Source organism: Gopherus flavomarginatus, chromosome 7, assembly GCF_025201925.1.
Source record: "Gopherus flavomarginatus isolate rGopFla2 chromosome 7, rGopFla2.mat.asm, whole genome shotgun sequence".
In the NCBI taxonomy this organism is placed as follows: Eukaryota; Metazoa; Chordata; order Testudines; family Testudinidae; genus Gopherus; species Gopherus flavomarginatus.
The window spans coordinates 111148577-111174884 of NC_066623.1; the positions used below are offsets into that span (position 1 = coordinate 111148577).

A 26308-nucleotide genomic window follows, 5' to 3' on the forward strand; every position below is an offset into this window, starting at 1 on the left:
TGCCAGAAGCTGGGACTGAACGACAGAGGATGGATCACTCGATAATGGCCCAGTTCTGTTCATTCCCTGTGGGGCACTTGGCATTGGCCCCTGTTGGCAGACAGGATGCAGGGCTGGATGGGCTGTTGGCCTGACCCCGCGTGGCTGTTACGTACTCGCTAGCAGAACTGCCTCCCCGCAACCATCCCCAGCCTCACCCAGCTACCCCTGAGCCCCCACCTCCAGCCACGACCGCGGCCGGAGCCCACGGCCACGCAGGGCAGGGCAGGGCAGGGCGCGCTCCCCGGTGCCTTCGGGTGAGGGGACAGCCCCTGCGACGCTGCCCAGTGACGGGTTACGGGACACGCCCCACACAGGGCAGAGCCGTCATGCAGCCTTGGGGCCCCCTGGCTCTGTGCCGGGACAGGCCCCCACTGTTCCCCATCGGCCAGCCAGGGCAGGGCAGCACCCAGAGCCCTCTCACCCCACAGCCTGGGGGAGGGCGTGGCCTGTGGCTTCGATTGGCTCCTCCCCTCGCCTCTTTTCCCTCCCGGAAGCACTGCGCTTGCGCGCAGCTTCCGCGCTCCTCGCCCTCAGAGCGCCTTGACTTGAGCAATTCTCCCCCCTCCGCGCCGCCGCCAGCGATTGCGCCTGCGCACGATTTCCCCGCCTGTCCGTGGTGCGCTTGCGCACACTTCCACTCCCTCCCCCACTTCCGCCAGCGGTCTCCGGTCCGCAGTGCGCCTGCGCTACGCTCCTTCCCCCCTTTCCCCCCCCATCTTCCTCTGCGGCGGTGTCCTGGCCTCAGGGCAACTCGCTAGCGGCGCCCCTCCCCCAGTGAGGTGACTGAGAGGGACGTGCTCCGGCAGCGATGGAGGTAAGGGGGGGGGACCCCTCCCTCACCCCTTGTCCCCCATGGGCCCCTCCCCCACCCTTTATCCCCCCAAACTGGGGCACCTGAGTGTTCGGGACGGGGTCCTCTCCCCCACCCATTATCCCCGTTGGAGCCTGGGGTGCCCTAGTGTGGGGGCTGGGGTCCCCTCCCTCACCCCTTGTCCCCCATGGGCCCCTCCTCCATCCTTTATCCCTCCTAGACTGGGGTGCCCTAGTGTGGGGGCTGGGGTCCCCTCCCTCACCCCTTGTCCCCCATGGGCCCCTCCTCCATCCTTTATCCCTCCTAGACTGGGGTGCCCTAGTGTGGGGGCTAGGGTCCCCTCCCTCACCCCTTGTCCCCCATGGGCCCCTCCTCCATCCTTTATCCTCCCTAGACTGGGGTGCCCTAGTGTGGGAGCTGGGGTCCTCTCCCTCACCCCTTGTCCCCCATGGGTCCCTCCTCCATCCTTTATCCCCCCTAGACTGGGGTGCTCTAGTGTGGGGGCTGGGGTCCCCTCCCTCACCCCTTGTCCCCCATGGGCCCCTCCTCCATCCTTTATCCCTCCTAGACTGGGGTGCCCTAGTGTGGGGGCTGGGGTCCCCTCCCTCACTCCTTGTCCCCCATGGGCCCCTCCTCCATCCTTTATCCCCCCTAGACTGGGGTGCCCTAGTGTGGGAGCTGGGGTCCTCTCCCTCACCCCTTGTCCCCCATGGGCCCCTCCTCCATCCTTTATCCCCCCTAGACTGGGGTGCCCTAGTGTGGGAGCTGGGGTCCTCTCCCCCACCCCTTATCCCTTTAGCCCCTGGGGTGCCCTGCCCTCTTTATCCCCCCAAACCGGGGCACCCCAGTTTGGGGGCTGGGACAATACATGGAACTGGAATGGGAGTAAGGAGGGAGTGGGTTTGGCTTTCACTGCTGCTGCAGAGGTTACAACAGCCTGACCGCTGGCTGTAGGGCTTGGCCAGTGGGGTCCTGGGTAAGGAACAGAGCTAACAACTGTTATTGGGAATATTGGGCTGTATTAGCAAAGTTAAGGTTTGGGTTTTTTTCTGATCTTGGAGAATTTCAGCTTTTGTTCTAAGATAAACATCCAGGGCTTCACTTAAAGTACATCGCGCACCCCCCGCCTTTTTTTTCCCAAGCGTATTCAGAACTATAGCAACTTTTGAAGGTGTGTTTTGCATCCACTGCTATAAACCTACATCCCAGTATTATCACTTCAGAAGCAATACCATAAAACGGTAGTTATGCTGTTGAGCAATATAGCTGAACATTTGGGAGCTGAGTACTGTGCGAAGGAGCTTCAAGTCTTGGAGCCTCACCTTTGCAAGATAAAACAACATGGAAGACTCATATTGCTTAGTGTGTATAATTACTCCATAAGAGCATCAAACTCAGGGATTTCTGTACTTTATATAGCGAGAGACATGCTGTGATCAAATTGATGTTTCCTACTAAGAATATATTTGGGGGAGATGGGGAAATATACTGGTCCCTATGTTTCACTCTTAAAATAAATATTTACTGTGTGTTTTTAGATATTTTAATTGGGGCTGTCTAGCAATTAAAAATATTAATCATGATTAATTGCATGATTAATTGTGCCATTAAACAATAGTAGAATACCATTTATTTAAATATTTTTGGATGTTTTCTACATTTTCAGATATGTTGATTTCAATTACAACACAGATTACAAAGTACAGTGCTCACTTTATATTTTTATTACAAATAGTTGCACGCTAAGAAACAGTATTTTTTCAGTTCACCTAATACAGTACTGTAGTGCAGTCTGTTTGTCATGAAAGTGGAGCTTACAAATGTAGACTCTAAAGCTTTACATTGTTTTGTTTTGAATGCAGTTATTTTTTGTACATAATTCTACAAGTCCACTCAGTCCTACTTCTTGTTCAGCCAGTCCCTCAGACAAACAAGTTTATTTCCATTTGTAGGAGCTAATGCTGCCCATTTTCTTGTTTAGAACGTAACCTGAAAGTGAGAACAGGCATTCACATAGCATTGTTATAGCTGGTGGCGCAAGATATTTGTGTGCTAGATATTCTAAAGATTCATATGTTCGTTTATGCGTCAGCCACCATTCCAGAGGACATCTGGCCCGTAAATATCTTGCAACGCTGGTTACAAATGTGAATGCCTGTTCTCACTTTAAGATGATATTGTAAACAAGAAGTGGGCATCATTGTCTCCCATATATGCAAACAAACTATTTTGTCTTAGTGATTGGCTGAACAAGGAGGAGGACTGAGTGGACTTGCGGGTGCTAAAGTTTTACATTATTTTGTTTTTGAGTGCAGTTATGTAACAAAAAAAAATTACATTTGTAAATTGCACTTTCACAATAGAGATTGCACTACAGTACTTGTATGAGGTGAACTGAAAAATACTGTTTCTTCTGTTGTTTTTACAGTGCAAATATTTGTAATAAAAAAATATAAAGTGAACCCTGTATGCTTTATATTCTATTATAATTGTTTTATTATATATATGTGTGTGTGTGTGTATATATATGTGTGTGTGTATATATATGTATGCTATAATTGAAATCAATATATTTGAAAACCATATAAATATTTTGGATGTTTTTCTAATAAATTTCAGTTGGTATTCTGTTGTTGTTTAACAGTGTGATTAAAACTGCAATTAATTTCAATTCATTTTTTGAGTTAATCGTACAAGTTAACTGCGATTAATCGACAGCCCTAATTTTAATCCTTCAGTATTTACTATATTTTTCTTCTATCTTAAAATTAAGAATTGCAAACCCTCTGAAACATGTTGAAAGGCTGTTTAGTTTCAATGCAGGTATCTCTTAGAATTTTTACCAGATAATTTGTTCTTTTAAGGCAGTATAAAACGATTCACAGCAAATGCACGACAGAAACAGTATACTGTTAACAACTCCTGCATGGAAGTATGCTACTATCTCAAAAGGCTGTTCAGTAGCCAAAACTTAGCTCTATCCACTCTGATGCTAGGAGCTCTTGTACATATAATTTAAAACAATAGTGATTAAAATATTTTTATATTTTTGCTCAATTAAATGGCCTTAAAAGCTTTTTTCAAATAAAGAAACTACATGTAGAAGCTCATTTGAGTTTTTCAGTGTATGTTCTGATGACTGAGGAAGTAAGGAGTGCACTTTGACATTCTTCGAAAATAAGTTCTTCTTTATCCCTTCTAGATGCCGGATATTGTGAGGCAAAATAAAATTGCGGAACTGAAGAACTTCCTCTGTTCTTCTAAGGTAAAGCGTATAGAGTATTAACATCACTCTTACTGCTGACAAGTTTCCTATTATGTTTGATCCATGCACCTTCACACTTGCACGCGTTTTGAAGTTGTATATTCTCAGTTTTGGGGAAAAACTTGTTCCAGTATGCAGACAGTTTAAGAACTCTTAATTTTAAAAGCAATATTTTAGCTAACTTTAAAAGCAGTCTTAAGAATTCTTCTGTCAACCTAGTTACCGCCTCTGGAGGAGATGGATTAACTACGGTGAGCCCGTTTTGTCACTGTAGTGAGTGGCTATTCCGAAATGCTACAACAGTGCCACTGTAATGGTTTAAGTGTAGACCTAGCCAGAGCCTGTGCCTTACTGGAAAAATATTTTGAGCATTGCTATAATTCTGATTGTCTGTGGAAAGAATTCTGTAAATGAAAACAAGTTGTTGTAATATGAGAACTGGCTCAAAGGTAGCAAGTGTGTTTGTACACGTGATGTGGGCTACAGCTCGAATTAATTCTAATTTTAACTGAGTAAAGACTTTGAAAAATACAAATTACAGAAAAGGCATCATTAGTATCAGTATTGCAAAGTTTGAGTTGGCTCGCTAGTAAATTTAGACTTAATTTTTAAAAAATACATTTCAGTACCATTTTGAGTTTCTCCCAGTTCCAGATCCCTTGGGGACTTTTAAAAAAAATGTTGGTGACTAAACTGCAAATGATTGGAACAAAATTTATGAAATCTTGCTGGTTGGCCTTAAACTGAAAATTTTCAGCTCAGATACTAAATTAATACTCAGTTTTAAATATTAACTTGATTATTGATTAGTCATTATGACTCCATAGCTGAAAATTAGTTATGACAAAGGTAAAGTGGTGTTAGTTTGGTTACAAATTGTCAAATGTAAATAGCTATTTGGTATTGGTATTTCATTTCAATACAAGTATTACTATCTATCTTTACTAGATTATATACAGGCAAAACAAAGTTAGTAGTGGCTTTTACCTAAAATATCCAGTACTGTATTTTGAAAACTACACTATTTTAAATTCCAGAATTGTCAGAGAGGGACATTACATATTGTTTCAGAATTACTCTGCTGAAAATAATGGTAATTCTATTAATGTGTTACTTTCAGGAACCTGTGTAATTTCTTGTCACTATGCTAAACTGAAATTGTTCCATCTACAGCAAGTCTAAACTCTATCAGTGAATATTTTAGTCACTACTAACTGCTAAACTAAACCTCTTTGTTTTTGTAAAGAATACTGAACTTTCATAATGTAAAAGTATGGAATATACAGGTGATAGCATTTGTTTTTAGAAGAGGGGTCTAATTATGGTAAGGGAGAATTCCTTTACACCATAGAAAAGATCATTGCTGCTTGAGCGAGACAGCATACCCTAAAGCATTCAAGATGGAGTTTAACATGGTTCATTCTTTCCAAATAATCAGAATTAAAAGTACAGGAAGGTAATACGAGGAAAAATCACTTTCTAGCACTTAAAATATTTATGGTTGTAAATTACTAACTGTAGGTAGGGCTGCCTACATTACCACTTTTGTCGATGTAATTTATGTCACTCTGTGTTGTGAAAAAAACACCCCTCTGTGCATCACGAGTTACACCGACAAACGCCGCTGGCGTGGACAATGCCATATAGGCAGGAGAGCTTCTCCCATAGCTACCACCGCTCATGGAGGTGGTCTTATTATGTCAATGGGAGAGCTCTCTCCTGTCAGCATAGTTAAACTACACGTGCGATCTCACAGCTGTGCCGCTGTAAGATCGCTAGTATAGACATGGCCTCAGGAAGGAAGTATGTTGTATAGCTTAACTTCCAGTAAGAAATATCATATCTGATTTGAGGGAGTCTCTTAAGAGCAGGAAATAAACTACTAATAGGTGCATGAAATTTTAAAAAGCAACCAAAAATCCAAAGTCCACTTCCTAGAAAGCTTCCATCTCTGGTTATATTTGAGTAACAGGAAATTAGCTGACCAAATAGGAGTTTGACGATTCATTCTGAGATCATGAAGAGCGTTCCCTAAGCAATCAAATGGAGAAAAAAAGCATAATGCTAGTCTTTCATAAGTGGCTGTCAAAACTGACTTATCCTGTATATTTTTTTCTGTAATTTAAAACAGTTCAACAACTTTCTGATTTGAGAATCAGAGAAACTGACTTGCTTAAGTCAAATTAAGTACTATTACCGTTACCTTGTCTTTTTGAAATAACTCCTCTCGAGTTCCAACATAACTTTGAAACTTAATTCGTGCAGAAACATGATGAAGGGTGCTTATTTCCCTTGATCAATAGCATTAAGTAGGCTTTCCTGTTAGTCCAATGTATTTACTTCTCTGAAGGAAACTGGAAAGGAGATGATCCTCAATGCATTGAGCAATTGATATGCCAGGGAACCCTTGCATAAGACTGACCTTCTCATATTCATTTTCTGCTGAATGAAACCCTGGTTGCTGTTATGCCTTCTCATCCCTAATATTGATTTGCAGTTGAGTACAGCCAGGTCACTGGTTTTCCCATTCTCCTCCCCCTCCCCCCCCAAAAAAATAAACTTAATAGTTTTCAGTCTTATTTTTAAGTTGCCTCAAGTCTTGCTTCTTGCCCTTGCTAACTGACTTATTGTATTATTTTGTGCAAGTCACTTAACCTTACTTTGTTTGCCTCTTCACCTGGCCATAGGAATAATTACACTTGCCTACCTGGCTGATATTCTGAGAACACTTTTAAAAAGCTGTATAAATGCCTATGTCAATATAGATATATTTCCATTACAGAAAAATCAGTGGCAATAAATTTTGTTGTAAAAGTATATGACCTTCTCCGAAGAGGAAATTTAAACTTTAAAAGCAACAAATATTTTGTCCTATATTCCACTGTGTTCTCTAACAGCATTCCAGTAGTTATCATGGAGAAGTAATAACAGATTTGAGATGGGAGAAATCCGTTTTAAAAATCAATCTGTGCTAGCCTGAAAAGTGTGAGATTGACCCATTGTGAGAGGACTTGACTCTCCATGCCACGGAAACCCCGTTGTTACCTTGCAAGAGAGGTGAGTAGCTGAGCAGCGATAGGACTGGCCTGTCCATTCAGTGTACACTTGGAAGATGGGCGATCAAAGGCAGTGTGGAGGCTATTGCAGAGGAAGTGCAGAAGGCAGGCCACTGGACTCATTCTTATGCTGATTAAGTACAGTAACTCCTCGCTTAATGTTGTAGTTATGTTCTTGAAAAATGCGACTTTAAGAGATTCGATGTTAAGTGAATCCAGTTTCCCTGTAAGAATTAATGTAAATGGGGTGGTGGTGTTGGGGGGTAGGTTCCATAGAAATTTTTTTCACCAGACAAACTATATTATATATGTATACACAATATAAGTTTTAAACAAAAATACTATACACAGCAATGATGATTGTGAAGCTTGGTTGAGATGGTGAAGTCATAGGGTGGAAGAGGGTGGGATATTTCCCAGGGAATGCCTTACTGCTAAATGATGAACTAGCACTCAGCTGAGCCCTCAAGGGTTAACACACTGTTAATGTAGCCTCACACTCTACAAGGCAGCAGGAATGGAGGGAGGGAGGGGAGACACCATGGCAGACAGAGAGACGCACCTTGTTTGTGTGGGGGGAGAGAGAGATGTGCATTGTCCCTTTAAGTATGCTGACACCACACTCTAAGTAAATTGCCTTTAAAAAGATCAGGAAGTTGAGACAGCAGCTGTGTCCAGCTCTCTCTGTCGTCTTGTGTCTCCCCCTGGCTCTATATGGAGAAGGGATAAATGTGTGGGGCGGGGCAGGGGACACCCTGACATTAGCCCTTGTCTCTTCTCCTCCCCTGCACAGCAAGTAGGAGGCTCCCTCGAGCAGCTCCAAGGCAGGAGCAGCACACGGCAATGCGGGGAGGGACAGCTGAACTGCCAGCAATTGATCGCCTGCTGGGCAGCTGATGCACAGGGAACTTAGGGGAGCGGAGAGCTGATGGGGGTGGGGAGCTGCCAGTCCACCCTGGTTCCAAGCCCCCACCAGCTAGCTGCAATGGGCTGCTCTTCCTTCAAGCAGTGGACAAAGCAGACAGCTGCCAAACAATGTTATCAGGGAGCATTGCATAACTTTAAATGAACATGTTCCCTAATTGATCAGCAACATAACAAGGAAGGAGGTTAACCAGGACTATGTTAAGTGAGGAGTTGCTGTAGCTCAAAAGCCCCTGCAGCCAGGGTCACTAGACTTCATTAATGGCTATGGCTGGGCTGGATTGCAGCTGGCCATGATAGACTTTTCACAGAGCCAGATTACTTAGACTTCATGTAGATTTTCAGAATTTCATCCCAAAATATATTAGTCTTACATTTTGTCAGGAATGTATGTAGTATGGGATATTTTTCTGGCTCATTTTTCATCGTGCTGTTTAGATCACCAAAGTCCAACACTAACTATGATAGTGGAGGCACTCCCTATACCACTCACAGGCAATTTTAATTACTAGAGTGATTTACCAAATTATTAATATAGATAAGTGAACAGTAGAAATGCCTTTTCTTTGACAGAATTCGAAACATGTATGTTCCCACCTTTTGTGTGTCTTTGAATTGGAGCAAGAGACATGATTTAACACGGTGCTGTAATGAATAATGTGATTTCTAATAGGTTTCTTTCACTCTGAACCAGTTCACCTCTCTACATTTGGCAGCCTGTAATGCACTGTGCTTAAGCGTTTTCATAAGTGTTTGTAATAAAGTAGCATTGTTCTTCTGTGACTTCACCTAGTTAGTGTGTTCCAGCAAGATCAACACCTGCTAAGCGAGTCCTATTTGGCTGACACTTGCAATTGTGGCTTATGTAGGTAACTTTCTGGGAAGTGAGGGTCTTGGCTGAAAATTTCTGAGAGATTTAATTCTGGATGCCCAAAGTTAGGCTCCTCAGTGTCAAAATATGGCTTGACTTACAAAAGTGCTGAGCCCAAACAACAGCGGTGGAATTCTGTAGGAGTTGCAAGTTGTTCAGCATCTTGTTGAAAATCAGGCCACTTCTCTTCAGGTGCCTAGTTTTGGATTTTAGTTTAGCTGTATGCATACTGGCTTGAAAATGTTTGGCCTCTGTAAAGAAACCAAAACCCCAGGAAGAAAAGTTTTTATTGTATTTAGAATGTCTGGACTACTCTACTAGAGAGGGCCACCTGCTTGGTGCTTACTAGCCAGCAGAAACAGGATATGAATTTTTAAGCCCTGGCTAGAAAAAGTCTTAAGAAGGATCTTAGTGAGTTGCAGTTCTGGGAGGGAGTCTTCTCACTTGTTTCCACCGGTTACTTGTGACTGTAGTGGAATTCTATTGTCCAATGTATTGTTTTGCTTATTTAACTACTTACCTCAGTAGGCTGAGAGAGTGTTGTGCCAGGTATTTGTTCTCTGCATTGGCTTTTGATTTATTTCCAGGTGAAATTCAGAATGTTGGTTATAATCTATGAAACTCCAAAGAGTCTGGCTCCAGATTACTATTCATATTCCTCTATTTCTTTCAATGCCTTGCCATGACAGTTGTTATCTGCTGCTATTTTACTGTTGGTTGCTAGGGATAAATTGTTGCACATTGGTGGCCCTGCTTTTCAATAGAAGATCCCTAGCTGTAGAAATTGCTCGCTCACTGTCATGGTCTGTCAGAGCCTTCAAGATTGGTTGCAAGGTATGTCTTTACATAGTCATTTTGGAGGCTCTTGTGCCTGTCACCGGGGCATTTTCAGATGGGAGGTGGAGTGTGTGATTCTCCTTAATAAATATCCCTTGATGCTGTGGCAATTGGAATATAGCGTTAGGACTCCACTTAATCGTTTTATCAGTAATGTAAGGAATGTGCTGAGAGTGCAGGACTGATCCTCAACTGGTGTAAATTGTTGTAGCTCCATTGAAGATAATAGAGCTATGGCAGTTTTGTATCAGCTGAGGCTCTGCTCCAGAGTATGCAAAGGTTGTCTTTCTGACTCTTTCTAATTTGTACATGTCTATGGAAAGTGACAAGTTGTACTCCTAATCTAAACAGGATAGTATATTTCCTTGGGGGAAGTTGGCTTTGTGCTTGAGGACTGGCCCAAGACTTGGGAGATCTGTGTGCAATTCATTTAAGCTCGCTGTGCATTAGCTCCCCATCTGTAAACTGAGAATACAGCCTCTTTCTGCCTTGCTTATTTTTCGATTGCAAGGTCTCCTCCTGCTGTGTGTCTGTACAGAATCTAGAGCAACAGGACCCCGATCTCTGAAGCTTTTAGGCACTATTGTAATATAAATAACAAAAGTAAATGATTTGTGACTCTGAATATGCTTTTGTTTCTTTTTAGTTACAAAATAATCCTACTTCAGCAAGTCCTGTTTTTGAAGCAAATGGTAATCAGCCTGTCTACCCAAACTCCCTTCTTCCAGTGAAGTCAGTCCAACACAGACCAGGTATCCATTTTTTTTCTCTCAAGTTCTTATACTGGTGTCCATCGCTGTAGTACCCAACTTCCCCTTAGGAGTTAGAGATAATTATATATCCCTGTCTTTCCAACCCAGGTATTTAGAATTAAGGCTTTTTTTGTTTGGGTTTTTTGCATGTGTGAGAGAGGAGTACTTACTTGTGGGGAAGCTATATCAAGAGTTAGGTTTCACTGCATCCAGAACTTAATGCAGAACTATGGTCATTTTAATCTTTTCTGGTAGTGTGTTCTTGTTCCCGCCTCTCTGAAATTCTGCCTTTGGCACCCATGAGTGCCGTTCTTCTTGTCAATGGATTCATTGATCCAGTGGAATGGAGGTGTTGTAGGAGGCCATAGTTGTGGAAAGAGAAGGCTTTTCTCATGTATCCAGGACCTATCCCATGGAGGACTTTAAATATTGTATGTATTTAACATTGGCTCTAATACTAAGTAAGTTTACCTATGTGTAGGCACTTACTAGGGATGTAAATGGTTAACTGGTAAGCATCAGTCTTATCAGTTAACACACCTTAACCGTTAACCCGGGCCAACCAGCCGGCCTGCCATCCCTAGCACTTACTAGAGCAACAGTACTTGAGGCTCGGGCAGAATTGCTACTACAAAATGTATTCTGCCCTTAGCTTGCTCCATTGTCCCTTGGTAATACAAGGAGGAGAGCTTCACCTCTTTGGCTCCACTGAGAGCTGCAATGCTTAGACCCAACAGAAGGGAAAATGAGAATTTGAACCACAACTTCTCTCATATTCTCTCATCCCTTGTCAGTGGGCATAGTATGTCTTTGTTTTCACTGTTGACAGAAGGCCTGAGAGTGCTCCAGCTGAAGTCAGTGGAAGAATTCCCATTGATTTCAGTGGAAGCAGGAGCTAGTCTATACTGTAGACGGGGTTTTAAAAAGTCCTCTTACTGATGAGTAAGAAATTTTTGTGGTTGAATGTTGTTAGCTTCTGCTGAAACTAAATAACTTCTAGCCTTTGTGACTAAGTGTTGTGTAGGTGTTTCAAGTGTAGCCTGTATGTAGGAGTGGCCCAGTATGTCATACCAGTGGTCCAGCTATTTCAACATCCTGGCATTGACTGTGGCCAATACCAGCTACTTCATTGGAACCCTCCAGTAGGCAGCTGTGGGATATCCTGCCCCCAGAAGTTTCCTTTTAACCTTGATAGAGGCTGACATATGCTCTGAAGCATGTGTCTGAAAGTCACCTGATATTATATGAGAGAGGGTGAACACAAGTTCCGGATTCACTATCTATTCTGCTATTTTTTGTATATTTATAATTTGTCTACTTTCTCAGGTAAAGAATCCCACTCTTTTCAATCTCTCTTCGTATACATTTTTCCATGCTCCTTATCATTCTCGTCAACAATCTATGAACCCTTTCTAGTTCTGCTGTATCCTTTTTGAGATGAGTCTGTAAGAAGAGAACACCGTAATGTGGAGGAGGGCATACCTTCGACCTATTATTTTCTATCCCATTCCATTTGCCTCCTAACATTTTGGGTTTATTTGTTTTTTGACTACTGCTGCACATTGAGCAGAGGTCTTTATTGAGCTATCTGCAGTGATTCCAAGAGTTCTTTCTAAATTAACTGACAACTCAGGAATTATTAACTACTAACTCAGTGTAAATTATTCCCTCTAAGGCATATAACTTTGCATTTATCAACAGTGAATTGCCTCTCCCATTATGTTGTCCTCTCATCTAGCTTGGTTAGGTCCCTCTGAAGTTCCTCATTCATCTGATGTTGACTAGTCCGGGTTTTGTTAGTGGTGAAGCACTGAAGTGACAAAATTCACAGTTGCCAAATTATTAATAAGTTATATAGTAAACAACAGGCCTAGTATAGAACCTCTTTTTGGCACCCTGAGGTGAACTTCTTGCTGCGATGAAAACTAATTTCTTCTGTTTTTCATTTCTTAAACAGTATATAAACAATCTAGGGAAACGCATTCAAATTCCCAATAGGCAATTCTTTATGTACCTGACTGGAAAATGGCTGATTATTTTTACTCACCCATTACTCTATCAAGAGGTCAAATATTCTGCTAAAAATGACAGTTAAAAAAACGAGTGAATGAATACACTCAGTGTATTAACTTAGCATTCGTGTTCTACACCAGCGGTTCTCAAACTTCCTTGCGCCATGACCTCCTTCTGACAACAAAACACTACACCCCCTCCCCCCCCAAGAGGGGGTGACCAAAGACTGAGCCCCACTGCCCTGGGTGGGGGAGGGGCCAAAGCTGAAGTCCCAGGGCTTGTGCACTAGATAGGGGGCATGTAACCTTAGCCCTGGGCAGTGGGGCTTGGGCTTCAGACTTGCTAGGGCCCAGAGCCAACACCAGCCTTGGTGACCCCATTAAAATGGGATTGCAACCCACTGTTTGAGAACCCCTGTTCTAGACCCTCCAATACCAGGCCCAGGATTAACTGCTGGGAAGATGGGGGAGTCAGGTCTGTGGGAGAAGGTTAAACCTCTGAAACCGTAATATAAAATTACCATTAATTGGGTGACAGAGTTGACTGTTCCCATTAAACTATCCAGATTTCAAGTGTAAAGGCTTGTTCTTGTTAACACTTACTCCAAAGAACACTCCATTAAGGAGGTGAGGCCCCAAAACAAGTTGCTGGGATAAAGGAGTTTTCTCATGTCATTCAAGTTGCTACTGAGGCCTAAGCATAGACGTGGTTTATCAAAACAGAGTGACTAATGAGAACAAAACTGCACTGAGCTTCCTCCTTCTTAATGTTTCAACAGAAAAGGAAACTAGGTGTCGTCATACGGAGGTATCCTTATCAGATCACAGGCAGAACAAAAAGCTAATTAACACATCTTGCGTCCCTGTTTGTGCACAAATTTAGTACAGAACGCAAGTTGGAAATGTCAACTTTCTAATTCAACTTACATTTAAATGACTAGTTTACTTTCTGGTGTGAGGAACCGTCTCTTTGAAGCTTACGTTTTAGTCGCATTGCGGTGTCTCTAAAGTAACATTGATCAGAAGGTGAGAGACTGAAAGATGATTGTGGTTTTGAGTGATGCATTAGGTATTTCAATGAGTGGCATTAAAGGGCCACAGATTTTTCACCAATTTCCAAATCACTCTAGTCTGAAAATTTTGTACACAACATATGGCAGTTATAAGTGACTCCCATAATTGCTATCACTGAAAGGTGTTGGCAAGAAAAATGCTTTTCTCTGTAGTTCATCTTATTTTGTGCCTTTGACAACACTTTGTGTAGTCTGTCTTACTCTTAACTTACATAGCTTCTTATTCTGAAAAGACCTTTACAAACATCACTGGAGAGCAGAAAAACCCTTATTTAAAAATCAGTAATAATTCAAAAGATGTGTTATTTAGTGGGTGCTTCATTAGAAACCGGAGTCTTTTTTTTTTTTAATTAAGTTGACAATATCCCCTTAACATTTAGTTTGCTTCATTTTGCCAGTATGCTCAGAATGTTACCTTCTACAGGGATTTCTGTTTTCTGTGGCACAACACAGCAGTATGTTATGTTTATTTAAAAAAAAAAAAAAAAAAAGGAAAACAGTGAATTATTTGCATTTCATTCTTTAGGAATCCTGCCTACAAGAATTCTGGAAAATGGTTGACAAGTTTATGGCAAAACAGTGCTTAACCGTTTGAACCCTGATTTTAGCTAGCATGGTATCTGTCAGCATGGATAGTCGTCATTAGAGGCATGGAAAAGCTTACACATGCAGAGATATTGAAAAGATTAGGCCTGTTTAGAGAGGAGACTAATAAAAGGGGACATGATACAAAAGGGAAATCTGATGCTCCTAGTTACCCATTCTCATAGTACAAGAACAAGATGATGTTTTCTTTTGTGCACAATCCAAATTAATGGCAGAGAGTGAGGTGAGGTTGAGTCCAAACAAGGGCACAATAAGAAGGTAACGAGGACGAGACACTGATAGGGATAAAATCCACAGTTACATAACATGAGAACAAAATATATAAAGGGTATGAACACGTGTTTCAGGGCATAAGCAAACCATTGATCTGTGTTTAGAAAGAAACATCCCCAATGGACAGGTTATTGTACAATGGCTTGTTGTGGCTTGCCATTTCTGTGAAGCATGTCCACTCTCAGAGCTGGGGAATGAGCTGAAATGGAACAGTAGGCTGATTTGGTATGCTAATTGTCTTGTTTACAAGTCTAGTCTACGTTCCTCCATTTTCCCCACAGTCTGAGAATCTGTGCCTTCCTGTTCCTTGACTCTCCCAATTGCTGCTATGGGAACCCCTTTTATTTTTGAATAGAAGGACTTGGAAAAAGTATAAAAAATGTAGCTCTCTGCGAACACCTGTGTACTTGCACTGAATCCTGCTAATCCCCAGGATCTTTGTTAGGTGATGGTAGCATGCAGGTGGCTTTTGCAGCAGTCTGAGCAGTGCTGCTCAGAGGGCTGACTTTGTATACACCATGGTAGCAGGAATAGGAGCTACTTTCACAGTAGATGCATGATAATTGCTTGTATTTCTGCCTTGTATTTCTCTCCTGCTTATCAAACTAGCACTACTTTGTGTGTGTGTTTAATTAGCATCCAAGTTTTTTTGCTTTCTTCTGATTTTGGTGGAGAGATGTCTGCCTATAATGATGAAGAAAAGCAGTGAACATTTAGGATAGTTTAAGAGCACACATGTAATCCATGTTGATTTCCTCCTAACATAGGGTAGGTTTGTTTAAGCTGCCTTTGTTCTGCCACACAGAGATGGTGAGCAGTCAGCCTCTCACCATAGTGGATAATGGCAAAAAGAAAAAGAAAAAAAGGAGGACCAGAGCCACAGACCATCTCCCAGGGAAGTTTGAAGGTTGGTGTCAATTTGCAGTGTCTCTGATCTATAATGTCTATGTTTTCTTGGCCCCTTTCAATTTTCGAAGCAAAATAATTGCTGTTCGCCAGTGCAGTGAAAATTAACACTGCTTCATCTTTTATTTCTTCATCACTTGTTTTCTTCAGTGCCTTTATTCCTTATAGTGAGCTCTTTGCCTTTGTATTTCCATTGGAAATTTGTTTTTAGAATAGGCAAGGTGCAGAACATCTAAACAAATGTTTGGTTTTTTAGAATATTTGCATACAAACTGTTTCTGTTAAGTAACATGTACCTGCAAATGTAAACCATTTTAGAACAGCTCAATGTAACTGAACTGATCAATTAAAAAAAAAAAAAAAACTCCTGCAGAAAATAGCACTGAGTGAAAACCAAAAACTCGAGGTAGTTACTCTAAATATCATTTTAGCTTTAATATTTAAACTTCAGGAGGTATTTATTCTATAGATTTCTAAACTTAGAGCATTTTCTGATTAAGAAATGATGAAACATTTTCCACTTTGAAAACTGAGGGATGATTTTCTAATCTTTGAATCCCTAATTAGGTAAGATATTGAGAACATAGGAAAAGTAGTTGAGATTCCAGTATTCATTGAGTTAGAAACACTTTCTAATATTAATAGGATTGCAGTTTCACTCCTACAAGGAAATCCATTCCTGTGTTGTTTGGCGATCAGAACAGATAAAAATTGAACTGTAAGTAAAGCTGATACATCTCAGTGAAAATACTGCATAAATGCAACTTCCCCAGTTTATTACCAAGGGAGTTCTCATAGTTGCCATCGTATTAAGGCTGTTCATCAAAACAGTAGCTTGTCTTTACAATACAATTCACCAAAATACTTCTGCTAATGTTTGCTTTGTGCTGATTTTTCTGGCAGACTTGTACAAGCTGACTGCTGAGCTCCTTGGTGAGGGAGCATATGCCAAGGTTCAAGGTGCTGTTAGTCTGCAAAATGGGCAAGAATATGCAGTAAAAGTAAGTATAGGATCCAAGGAGGGAGTGTTTTCATTTGTGTCTGCATGTCTTATTCCTCATACTGACTCAGTGTTAGAGTACCTGCAATAATTGAGTAAGGAATATGAAGGGCTCCTTATTTAAAAAAACAAAACAAAACAAAACCCAAAACGGTCCTTTTTGGTGATAAGTAGCATTGAGAGACATTCTGTACCATGCCCTCTGGAATGAACTGAAGTATTTTAGCAGTGGACAGAGTTCACACACAATAATATACCATATAATGGTTAGACTTCCCTGTCTTTTCCTTTCCATCCTATTTTGAATGGAATTCTAACAGCTGGTGTGTTAATTTATAAAAGTGGAGGCAAAAAGTCCATCGGAAGCATTTTTCTTCAACTTGTTTGAATAGCTTGTCATCTGCCACGTTGCTCCTATCTTTCTGATTGGCAAGTAGTCCAAGGTGGCCTATTAAATAGCTATGAGCTTTTGACAGAGCAGCTCAGTATACAGAGTGCACCCACTAACCACTAATAGCAGGGGTCGGCAACCTTTCAGAAGTGGTATGCCAAGTCTTCATTTATTCATTCTAATTTAAGGTTTCATTTGCCAGTAATACATTTTAACATTTTTAGGTGGTCTCTTTCTATAAGTGTATAATATAGAACTAAACTATCGTTGTATGTAAAGTAAATAAGGTTTTAAAAATGCTTCATTTAAAATTAAATTAAAATGCAGAGCCCCCCGGACCGGTGGCCAGGACCCAGGCAGTGAGCGCAACTGAAAATCAGCTTGCGTGCTGCCTTCGGCACCCGTGCCATAGGTTGCCTATCCTTGCATTATAGTTACGTTTACTGCTGTTTCCCATTCAAACTGTAGGAAATACCTTGGTAAAGGTAAATACAGTGATGCAACAAACTCTTTAATGGCACCAATTTTGGAATTATAGAGTATTTGTGACCAGCTTTTAAAAAGAAACATTTTGTGCCTGTAGTTTTGAGGCAGCGATTAATTGCAAGTGTAAATGATAATATCTAGACATCTGTCTCACTACCTGATTGTCTAAACACTATATCACTTGTGACAAAATACTGGAGAGACAAAAATGGAAGCTGTTTTGAAGCCTCTTTAAAAATCTGGCCCTATAGATAATGAAAGCCTTTATCATTTGATTTGTTGAGGTTAAAAACTGAGTCTAGAGCATTAACAATTCTATGCATAAACTACATTAGGGTACATACCTCACCGGTAATATTGGCTTCTGAGCTTTCCTTTTTTATGGGTGAATTTTGTGCTTGTGAAAGTGAGAAACTATAATATTGGATATAGAGCCAGTGATAGAACCTGTAGTTGCTTCGCAAGCTTCCAGCCCACACATCTATCATTTAATTGCAACTTTTTTGTAACACTCTTGCTTTTCCAGTCCTCACCCTTTTGCTTTTTCCCCTGAGCAGTGCCTGAAGTGCAGAATTGTATTGCAGCTTCCTGGTGTTGACAAAGATTTGCTCAACCCGTGAACGCATCACAGTTGGCGAAGTTATTGAATTAACTAACCAACTCTCATCTTGCAGTGAAGTCAAAACTGTGTCATTAGATGCCTGTAATAACCAATTCTTCTTTTTTGATTGCTAGATTTGAGTCATGCCATAAAACTCTTTCTTGTAAAAACTCTAAAGGATTTCCTTTTCTGGCCACGTAAATTTAAAATGTGGTAATTTGGGTTTTGAATGTCCCTTTTTCTCCTCTTTTCCAGTTCTTAGATTGCCATTATTTCTATAGTATCTTCATGCCTTCCAGTGCTGTGACTAACGCCCTTCACATGTGAAACTAGACAAGCCGTGGATGTTTCCCTGGGACAAGGCATGACTGGGATTTGAACCCAGGACCTCTGAACCCAAAGCCATAACTGTACATGTGGGCCACAGAGCCATTTTTAAATATAGATTCCAATTCTTTTAACAGATAATTGAGAAAAACACCGGACACAGTCGAAGTCGTGTTTTTCGTGAAGTAGAAACATTGTATCAATGTCAGGGTAACAAGTAAGTATTGCTTATTTTCGTCTTTAGAAGGTCTCTCTCAGAACTGGTGGTGCAGGAAGGGACAGAAGTGCATTTTTCTCCTTCAAATCAATTTTAATTTAGTCTTAATGTTTTGGGTGTGTAACTCACATACCTACTATATTTTATGTGAAAGTTTAAGAAAATAGTGGGGGAAAAAAATGAAATTTTAAAACTTATTGGCAGCCAGATCAGCATGGAGGTAATATGCTTGAATGTTAAATGGATTTCATTCCAATAATTTTTTTAAAAAGTCCCATATTTGTCTGAAAAGACCTTAGATACCATTATCTCAGTATTTGCAGTGTTCCTTATTATTTATTTGTTCTGCAGCAGGATTACAGCTCCACTGTGGCAGGCTTTGTACAGACACATTTAACCATGGAAATACTGTAGGGATGAAGATAATGTTGAGTTATCAAAGGCAATTGAAAGAATGGCCACCTCATTATGCTTCATTTTCATACTGCCTGGTGTTACAACTGCTTTTGTAAGGCCATTTCTAAAACAACTGGTAGAACTTCTTAAATTCTTTGAGGGATGTATCATTGTATCTCCATTTCTGGTACGCACCTAACAATTCATGTGCATCCAATACGTAAGTGATTAAAAAATGAAACTTTAATGACAACGTGCAAAGTATGAATTTCATATTTACTTAAATGCAGACTGACCTTGTATGTTGTAATTCTTAAGGCAACAAGGGATGTTTATACTTTCTGCCGCAATGAACACAGCCTAGCTAAGCAATGCTTAGTTGTGACCTGTTGTTTATCACACTGAGCCCAAAGTCTACCAGACAGATGTTGCTGTCTCCTTCAAACAGTGTCAAATTCCACTCTGTGACTTATAGGGAAGAAGAATGGCAAGTAATTATTTTTGTTCTTGCCTTCAGGACAGACATGCTGTTCCAAATTGTTAACTGCAAACTATAACAGCTCATTTTTCTCTCTTACCATTCAGCTGCTCTCTTTTTATAACCCTGCCTAGTAGACTGCTTTAGTTTTCAGTTATGTGAAATTTAAGTAGTGGAATCTGACCCGTGTAAGGTGAACATACAATTTTTTTTTAAATCCCACAGACTACAAAAATAACCGATTTCCCAATTAGTATTGTCATTTTTTGGTTACTTCTAGCATTTCATATTTTTAGCATATAAAGAAATATTTAACACACTTTTTCAATTGTTTGCTTGTTTTATTTTCTATTTAAGGAACATTTTGGAGTTAATAGAATTTTTTGAAGATGACACAAGGTATTACCTTGTCTTTGAGAAATTGCGAGGAGGTACTGTACATCATATTTGTGAATTTTTATTAAGAGTTAGCTTTATCTGTCATTGTTTCAGTGTTTTAAAAAGATCTCTTTTTAAAACAGGATGAAGGATTTATTTTAAATGCATGATAAGGTGCATATTGATGTAGCTGATCATACATTTACAAATCTTCTGCTTTATAGTTAAATAATGAAATGTTCAACTTTGTTACGCTGGAAGATTTGGAGTATAATTATCAAGTCAAATAGTATCAATAGAGAGGGGGAAAATGGGATGAAATTTCAGAAATGTTTTGCATGATCTTAGCAGATACAGACACCTCCGGATGTCACGCTGTCACATTATCACAGCACTCTCTGTGGCAGCATTTTACCCCCTAATAATATGATGTAGATATTCAATCACTTATTATTTCTAGAAAGCTATGGGGAGCTGTTGCAAATAATACCTTGCTTCTGGCTTATGACACTTAGTTGTATCAGCTTGCTTATGAATCTTTTGAGGGCTCGTCCATTAAGCATGCTTGGCCACTGGTTTTCAGCAACATGGAAACTGATGGGTTAGTAAGGAAGGTGTCTTAACCACCTCGCAAGGGAGTGGGCTTTCTGCCACTGCTAGTCAGGCAAAAGTGGTGCTTGACAGGAGACAGTGCTAGGAGTATCGGTGTTCATCCATGGTTTTTCTTTAGCAAAACACTAGATACAAATTTTCTCTTGAAACATCAATAGTAACGGCATATTTCAAAAAGTAACATGCTTCTCGTCTTTTTAAAATGCTAGCTGTTAACCATCCCCAAACTCTTTGATGTTGAATTGTGTCTTTTGCAGGAATTGCAGTCTTCCCATACGAGTTTAGTTAAATAAGGCTTATCTCAAAGAGAAGCTGGGAACAGTCTTACATTAAGTTCATGCTTTGAAAGTATGAGTTCCCTTTCTGTCTGCCTCCCTCCTTCCATGCTCTTCCCAAATAACTTGTAACCCATTTTATCAGAGTGTAATAAAGGGGCTGTGTGTATAGGTCTGTATCAGTTGGGTTTGTGGGGGTGTACTTAAAAGTTATAAGAGGAGCTCTCTCCTTCAGCCCACCTCCCCAGCTGAGGTTGGGATCTGAACTCTGTGTCTATGTGTAAGTTTTATATCTGTGTATTGAAACACACTTGAAATAGGATGAGTTAGGGGTGAAGATCTAATTTCTTATGCCTGACATGCAACACTATATATACTCCATCAGATACTGGTTTTGTCCTCAGCAGTATGTCTGGCACTTCTGACTATAATTTGGTTTTTCAATACACAGATATAAAACTTACACATAGACACAAATATATTTGTTTGGGACTCCATTGCCTGAGCTATGTGTCTGTGCAGTTAGCTAGAGGGTTGCATAACTTGCACTTTCCCATTGCAGTCATGCCTTACTATGACCGGGTAATTGGTTAAACAGACCCTCAACTATCACTAAGCTCTTTGCCCGAGAGCTTTTAAACAAAATGTCTAAATTGCTTATGTTTAAATCTAGGTGTTTTTTTGCTTAATTTACATAATAAACCCACTTGAATGTGGAACAGGATTGAATTTAGAGCACATATCATTCATTCGTTCATTCCAGAGCATCCCAAAGGTCTTCTCTCTCCATTCCCAAAAGTCCCTTTTGAACAAATGATACAGTATACATAACAAATTTTATCAGTGATGATGCTGATGACACAAAAATGGGAAAATTGTAAAAATGAAGAAGACAGGTCACTGATATGGAATGACCTAGATCTCTTGGTAAACTGCGCTCAAGCAAACAGATGTGCGTTTTAGTATGTCTAAAAGTAAATGTATACATCTAAGAACAAAATATGGAGGCCATACTTACAGGATGGGGGACTCTATCCACCACAGCCCCCAAATCTTTTTCAGGGTCACTAATCAGCTGCGCATGAACTCCCAGTGTGACGCAGTGGCCAAAACAGCTAATGCAGTCCTGGGAAGAATAAATGGGAATCTCGCAAAGGAGTAGAAAGGTTATTTTTATGTCTGTTTTTGGCACTAGTATGGGTTTTAGTATAAACTAATACTATGCAAAAGTGGCAACAGCTGCCTAATGGATAAATATGGGGCAACATCACCCTCCACATAGTACAGCATGTGAGGTTTCCTTCCTGGGCATCTACCAATTTAAAATAATAGGACTGAAGTAGCTCAGTATATAAACATCCACTGCCTCAAGGATTTCATATCAACAGGCAGCAATTCGTCCTTGATCCTCACTACCTGATCTTTCTGGTAAATACAACAATCGTGCTGAGTGCGTGGGGGGAAAAAAGAAAAGGAGTTTAAGGCCATTTAGAGTGGTAGGAGTCTAGTGGGCAACATTAACTGTGAGCCTTGAAAGATTTTATGTTGGAGGAAAATCTGCACCTATTTGCAGAAAAGTCTTTATCCTGTATTAAAGGGACACTAATATTGTCTGAAAGTTCACTAGTGTTGTGTCTGAATGGAATCCTGAACAAGACCTAGCACAGAGCAGGACATTCTGCCCTAATATATCAGCATCTCACCTTGACTTTAGTGGAAATTTTAAATGCACATCTAAAAGAAGAGGTTGGGGTTTTGTTTTTGGCACTGAGGGACAAAAGTGTCTTTAGATTCTACAGCAATTTATTCGTCAGTCAAGCGAAGGTTACACAAAATTAGATGACATCCAGGTCTTTCTGTGCCACAGCAGATAAAGTCCCACTGTGCTGTAGCAAACATTCAGCAGCAACCCAGGTGCTAGGCCGTGGTTAGCTCCATTTTTGAAATTCCCTACCAGGCCAGTGCTATTTTACACACACAGAATATTTGCATATCTGCAGTAATACCCACTTTCTACCAAATCAGGGTCTTTTGTGCACTTTCAGTTCATTATAACATGCTAGATTTTCACTCTTGCAAGACTGTGTACAGGGCTGGCTCCAGGCACCAGCGCAGCAAGCTGGTGCTTGGGGCAGCCAAAGGAAAGGGGCTGCATGTCTGACTCTTTGGTGGCAATTTGGCAGCAGGTCCCTCAGTCCCTCTCGGAGGGACGACCTGTTGCTGAATTGTTGCCAAAGAATGAAGTGGCGGTGGTAGAGCTGCCGCTGATCGCAGCTTTTCTTTTTTTTTTTTCCCCCCCACTGCTTGGAGCAGCAAAAACACTGGAGCCAGCCCTGACTGTGTATCAGGTATGCCACCTTGTATCCTTTTTCTGTCATTCTGTACTTTTGTCCAAATGTGCAAGTTACCAGCAAGCTAATCCGAAGAATAATCAAAGACATGAAGGATTCTAAAGTTTCTATTCCTAGTTACATTGACATGTTTTCCATAAAAATATAAACTAATACCGAATGAAACAAAACCCATGTAACGTGTTAATTGAGCAAGCGTGAAATCCTATTCTAATTATGGAATAGTCTTCTAAATTTAGCATTGCTCACACTGGGATCAGACCTGTGCTAGTTACAAAGAGGTTGAAGCTAACACACCTCCAATCCCAATATATGCAGGGCCTTTGGTGTTTGATAGTGGCAGTATTTGCATTCAGTAGCTCTGCTTCAAATAGTCTTCTCTTCTTCTGTTGGTCTGTCACTTTCACAGGTTCGATCCTAGCCCACATACAAAAGCGAAAGCACTTTAATGAACGGGAAGCCAGCAGGGTGGTAAGAGACATTGCATCTGCTCTGGATTTTCTGCATACAAAAGGTAAAAAAACCAAAACCCTTCTATGTGCTCCTAATTGAGGTTCTACATGCCAGACAAATTACAAAGTTTAATCCATAAATATTCAGAACTAAGCATTAACTTTGCTAACCTTCCAGTCATGTCAAATTTCCTTTTATCTTCCCAAATATTTTCTAGTAAGAGTTGTGTTTAAGTGGATATCTCCTGTTGGAAGATTTAGATCACCAGGCAGGGAGAGTTAATATTGAAAGTTAGGTCTGTTTTTGTTTGGTGCTTAAACCAGCATGTTGATGGCTATTGGAACAGAAGTATTTTTACTTTTTACAGTCTCCTTTCAGTCTTACCTGGATTCTTTTCACAATATTTATTGAGAATAGCTCTGTTCAGTTACAGCAGCTTATTTTTACTTTAAGATCTTTTCTCCAGCCTAAAGGCTGCAACCATGCTAGTAGCTGCAGGCAAGCGAATCCTCATTCCTGGCTGAAGATGAACTGATTTCAATAGAACTTTGTGCAAGAGCAAAAATATGTGCACGTCTTTTTGTGGAAAATAATCTCACTGCAGAATTTGTTCCCTGTCCTTTTTACAATTTGGGGTGGATTCTCAAGCTCTAAATCTAAATATGTTGTATGTGTTTTGCACAGCTTTAATATATTGACACAGAACTCCATGGGCACAATTAAAACAGTTACCATTTGGCTGTTTGGTGGTCTTATCTGAATTAAGTTACTTTGTTTATTGACACCTGCTCTCATCACTGCACTGTCAGAGTGTCTGAATTAGATTGCATGTAACCAGACATTAAATCTCTGTCTGCAATGGACAGTATAAAGGTATTTACTTCTTGCCCTTGTTCCACCCAACAAATCAGGATTGCAAATGTTTTATAGGTTTAGGATTCTGTCCGTCAAGATATTGAGCACTCTGGTCCCAGTTCAGCAAAGCACTTAAGCATGTGCTTATCTTTAAGTCCCAGAGGTATTCATGTGCTTAAGTCTTTTGTTGGAGTGGGGCCATAGTGCTCAGCACCTTGCTGGATTAAGCCCATAAAAGGTAAAGAATCTATATAATAAAATTCCAAGATTGTTACTCTGAAGCCTAAAATGTATGAGTCCGCGTGAAGGGTTTGAAGCAGCTACAAGCTACAAGTTTTTGTTCAGAATTTCATCATGTTCAATCATCAGTGGAATCTGTGGTCTGATGTCCAGTTAATAAGTTCTTAGCCATTTTTAGCTGTTTATACACGTGACTTTAGAAATTGTACCTGGACAGCAGCATGGGCTTTCAGCTACTAATGTAATGTTAAGCAATTGAGGAACAAATAAAATGGCAGACTTAAGGTATATAGAATATTGTATAGCTCTATGCACTTTAATACAGAAGTCAAATTGGGGGGTGGAATACAGAGAAGATCTTAAGCTAGCTAATCAGCTGATGGAACTGATTTATGGAGAAAGATGTTTTGCTAATCTTAATAGCTTGGCTATATGATGACTAAGGTGAGGAAACGATCTACGAGTGTAAATGCTGTGGGAGAGATTCTGATGGAGTGATGGCAGTTTACAGTAGCTGAGGATCTACCCCTTGTGTCGTGTGGTTTGAGAGTTATGGCTTAGAGTGATGGGTAAATTGAGCCACAGGAAGTTCAGGCAGAGTATCTAGGGAAAGTACAGAAATTGTTAAGGTTATAGTAAAAGCATATATTAACCTATATATGGGTTATGGTCTTGTCCATGGTAGTGACTGTTCAAGACATACCACAGATATCAGCATGTTGAGCTTTCCTCACATTTGCCCAGACGTGGAGAGGTGAGTGTGTCTAGCAAAAGTAGATGAATTTATTTAAAAAAAAATGTTTTGCATTTAATATTGAGGCACTTAGTGTTGGGAAATGTCACTAGTAAAATCCAGGATGGCTTAGTTCCCCACTCAGCTCATTTCTTGCTCTGGTAATTACTGTCAATCGTTAGCTTTCCTTTGGAAAGGGGAGACGAGGGAAGCTTTTGCAAAATGGCTTCATAAACAGTGACTCAACTTTTTGTTCTGGTTTGGATTTTGTCATTTGGTGAAGAACAGTACAGCATGAACATTGTTGCAGAATCACCTGCAGTAATATCTCCTTTGATTTCCCATTTACTTTATGGTTCTACTGTGTGGCATTAAAATAATTAGTAAGTGGCTCACACAATATTACAGTAAACAGGAAATTAAAGCAGTGTTATCACACATCATTTTGTCATGGTGCTAATGCTGCTAGTGACTTCTTAACTCAAATGTTCCTTATCAACAAGACAGCTAATCTTCCAGTTAGTGATATTCTAAAACTTAAGGGAATGATAGTTTCCCCGAACACTCACATGGCACACTTGGGAAGAAACCCCATGGCTAGCTAACAAACCATTATATAAATATTTAAAAGGCGGCTGCTTTCCTTCCAAGGCACTGTGGAGTAATTACAAAGTGAATTTGTTACATAATACACCCAAAAATGCAAATGAGAATCTGCAACCCGCAAAACCTTAACACACAGCAGGGAAATACATTGTAGGAGCTGGAGATAAATAGAGGGACAAATATTGGGAGACCAGCTAGAAATCTCAGACATGTTGTCTTAAGACAATCTTGATCACAACACTGTTCCACACAAAAAGGCGGGTTGCACCAGTATTAACACTTTGAAGAATCCTTTTGGTTAGAAATGTAACTATTTTTGTTGGTAAACTGCAGGAAATGGCTTAATGTCCTAAACTAATAGGCTTTGACTCTTCTCCTACGTGGTTATTTATAAAGCACCCTTACTTTCTCATACTCCAAAATAGTAAATAGCATGTGTGTCAAAGCTTAGCAACTTTTGAAAAATTATGTTGCTGAGACG

At 40.5% G+C, this 26308-nt stretch overlaps 1 protein-coding gene across 3 annotated transcripts in view; it reads left to right on the forward strand.

Moving 5' to 3' along the window:
• Positions 1-756: 756 nt before the first annotated feature.
• Positions 757-26308, forward strand: part of MKNK1 (MAPK interacting serine/threonine kinase 1) — a 34789-nt gene continuing 9237 nt past the window's right edge. For 2 of the 3 annotated variants that reach the window (XM_050961722.1, XM_050961724.1), the window contains exons 1-8: positions 757-856; positions 4056-4118; positions 10453-10558; positions 15328-15429; positions 16332-16429; positions 18371-18450; positions 19682-19755; positions 23350-23454. In XM_050961722.1, coding sequence (XP_050817679.1) covers positions 851-856; positions 4056-4118; positions 10453-10558; positions 15328-15429; positions 16332-16429; positions 18371-18450; positions 19682-19755; positions 23350-23454 — 634 coding nt within the window. In that variant the 5' untranslated portion in view covers positions 757-850. Of the gene's footprint in view, positions 857-4055; positions 4119-10452; positions 10559-15289; positions 15430-16331; positions 16430-18370; positions 18451-19681; positions 19756-23349; positions 23455-26308 lie in introns of those variants that run through there. The other variant, XM_050961723.1, reaches the window with a different exon arrangement.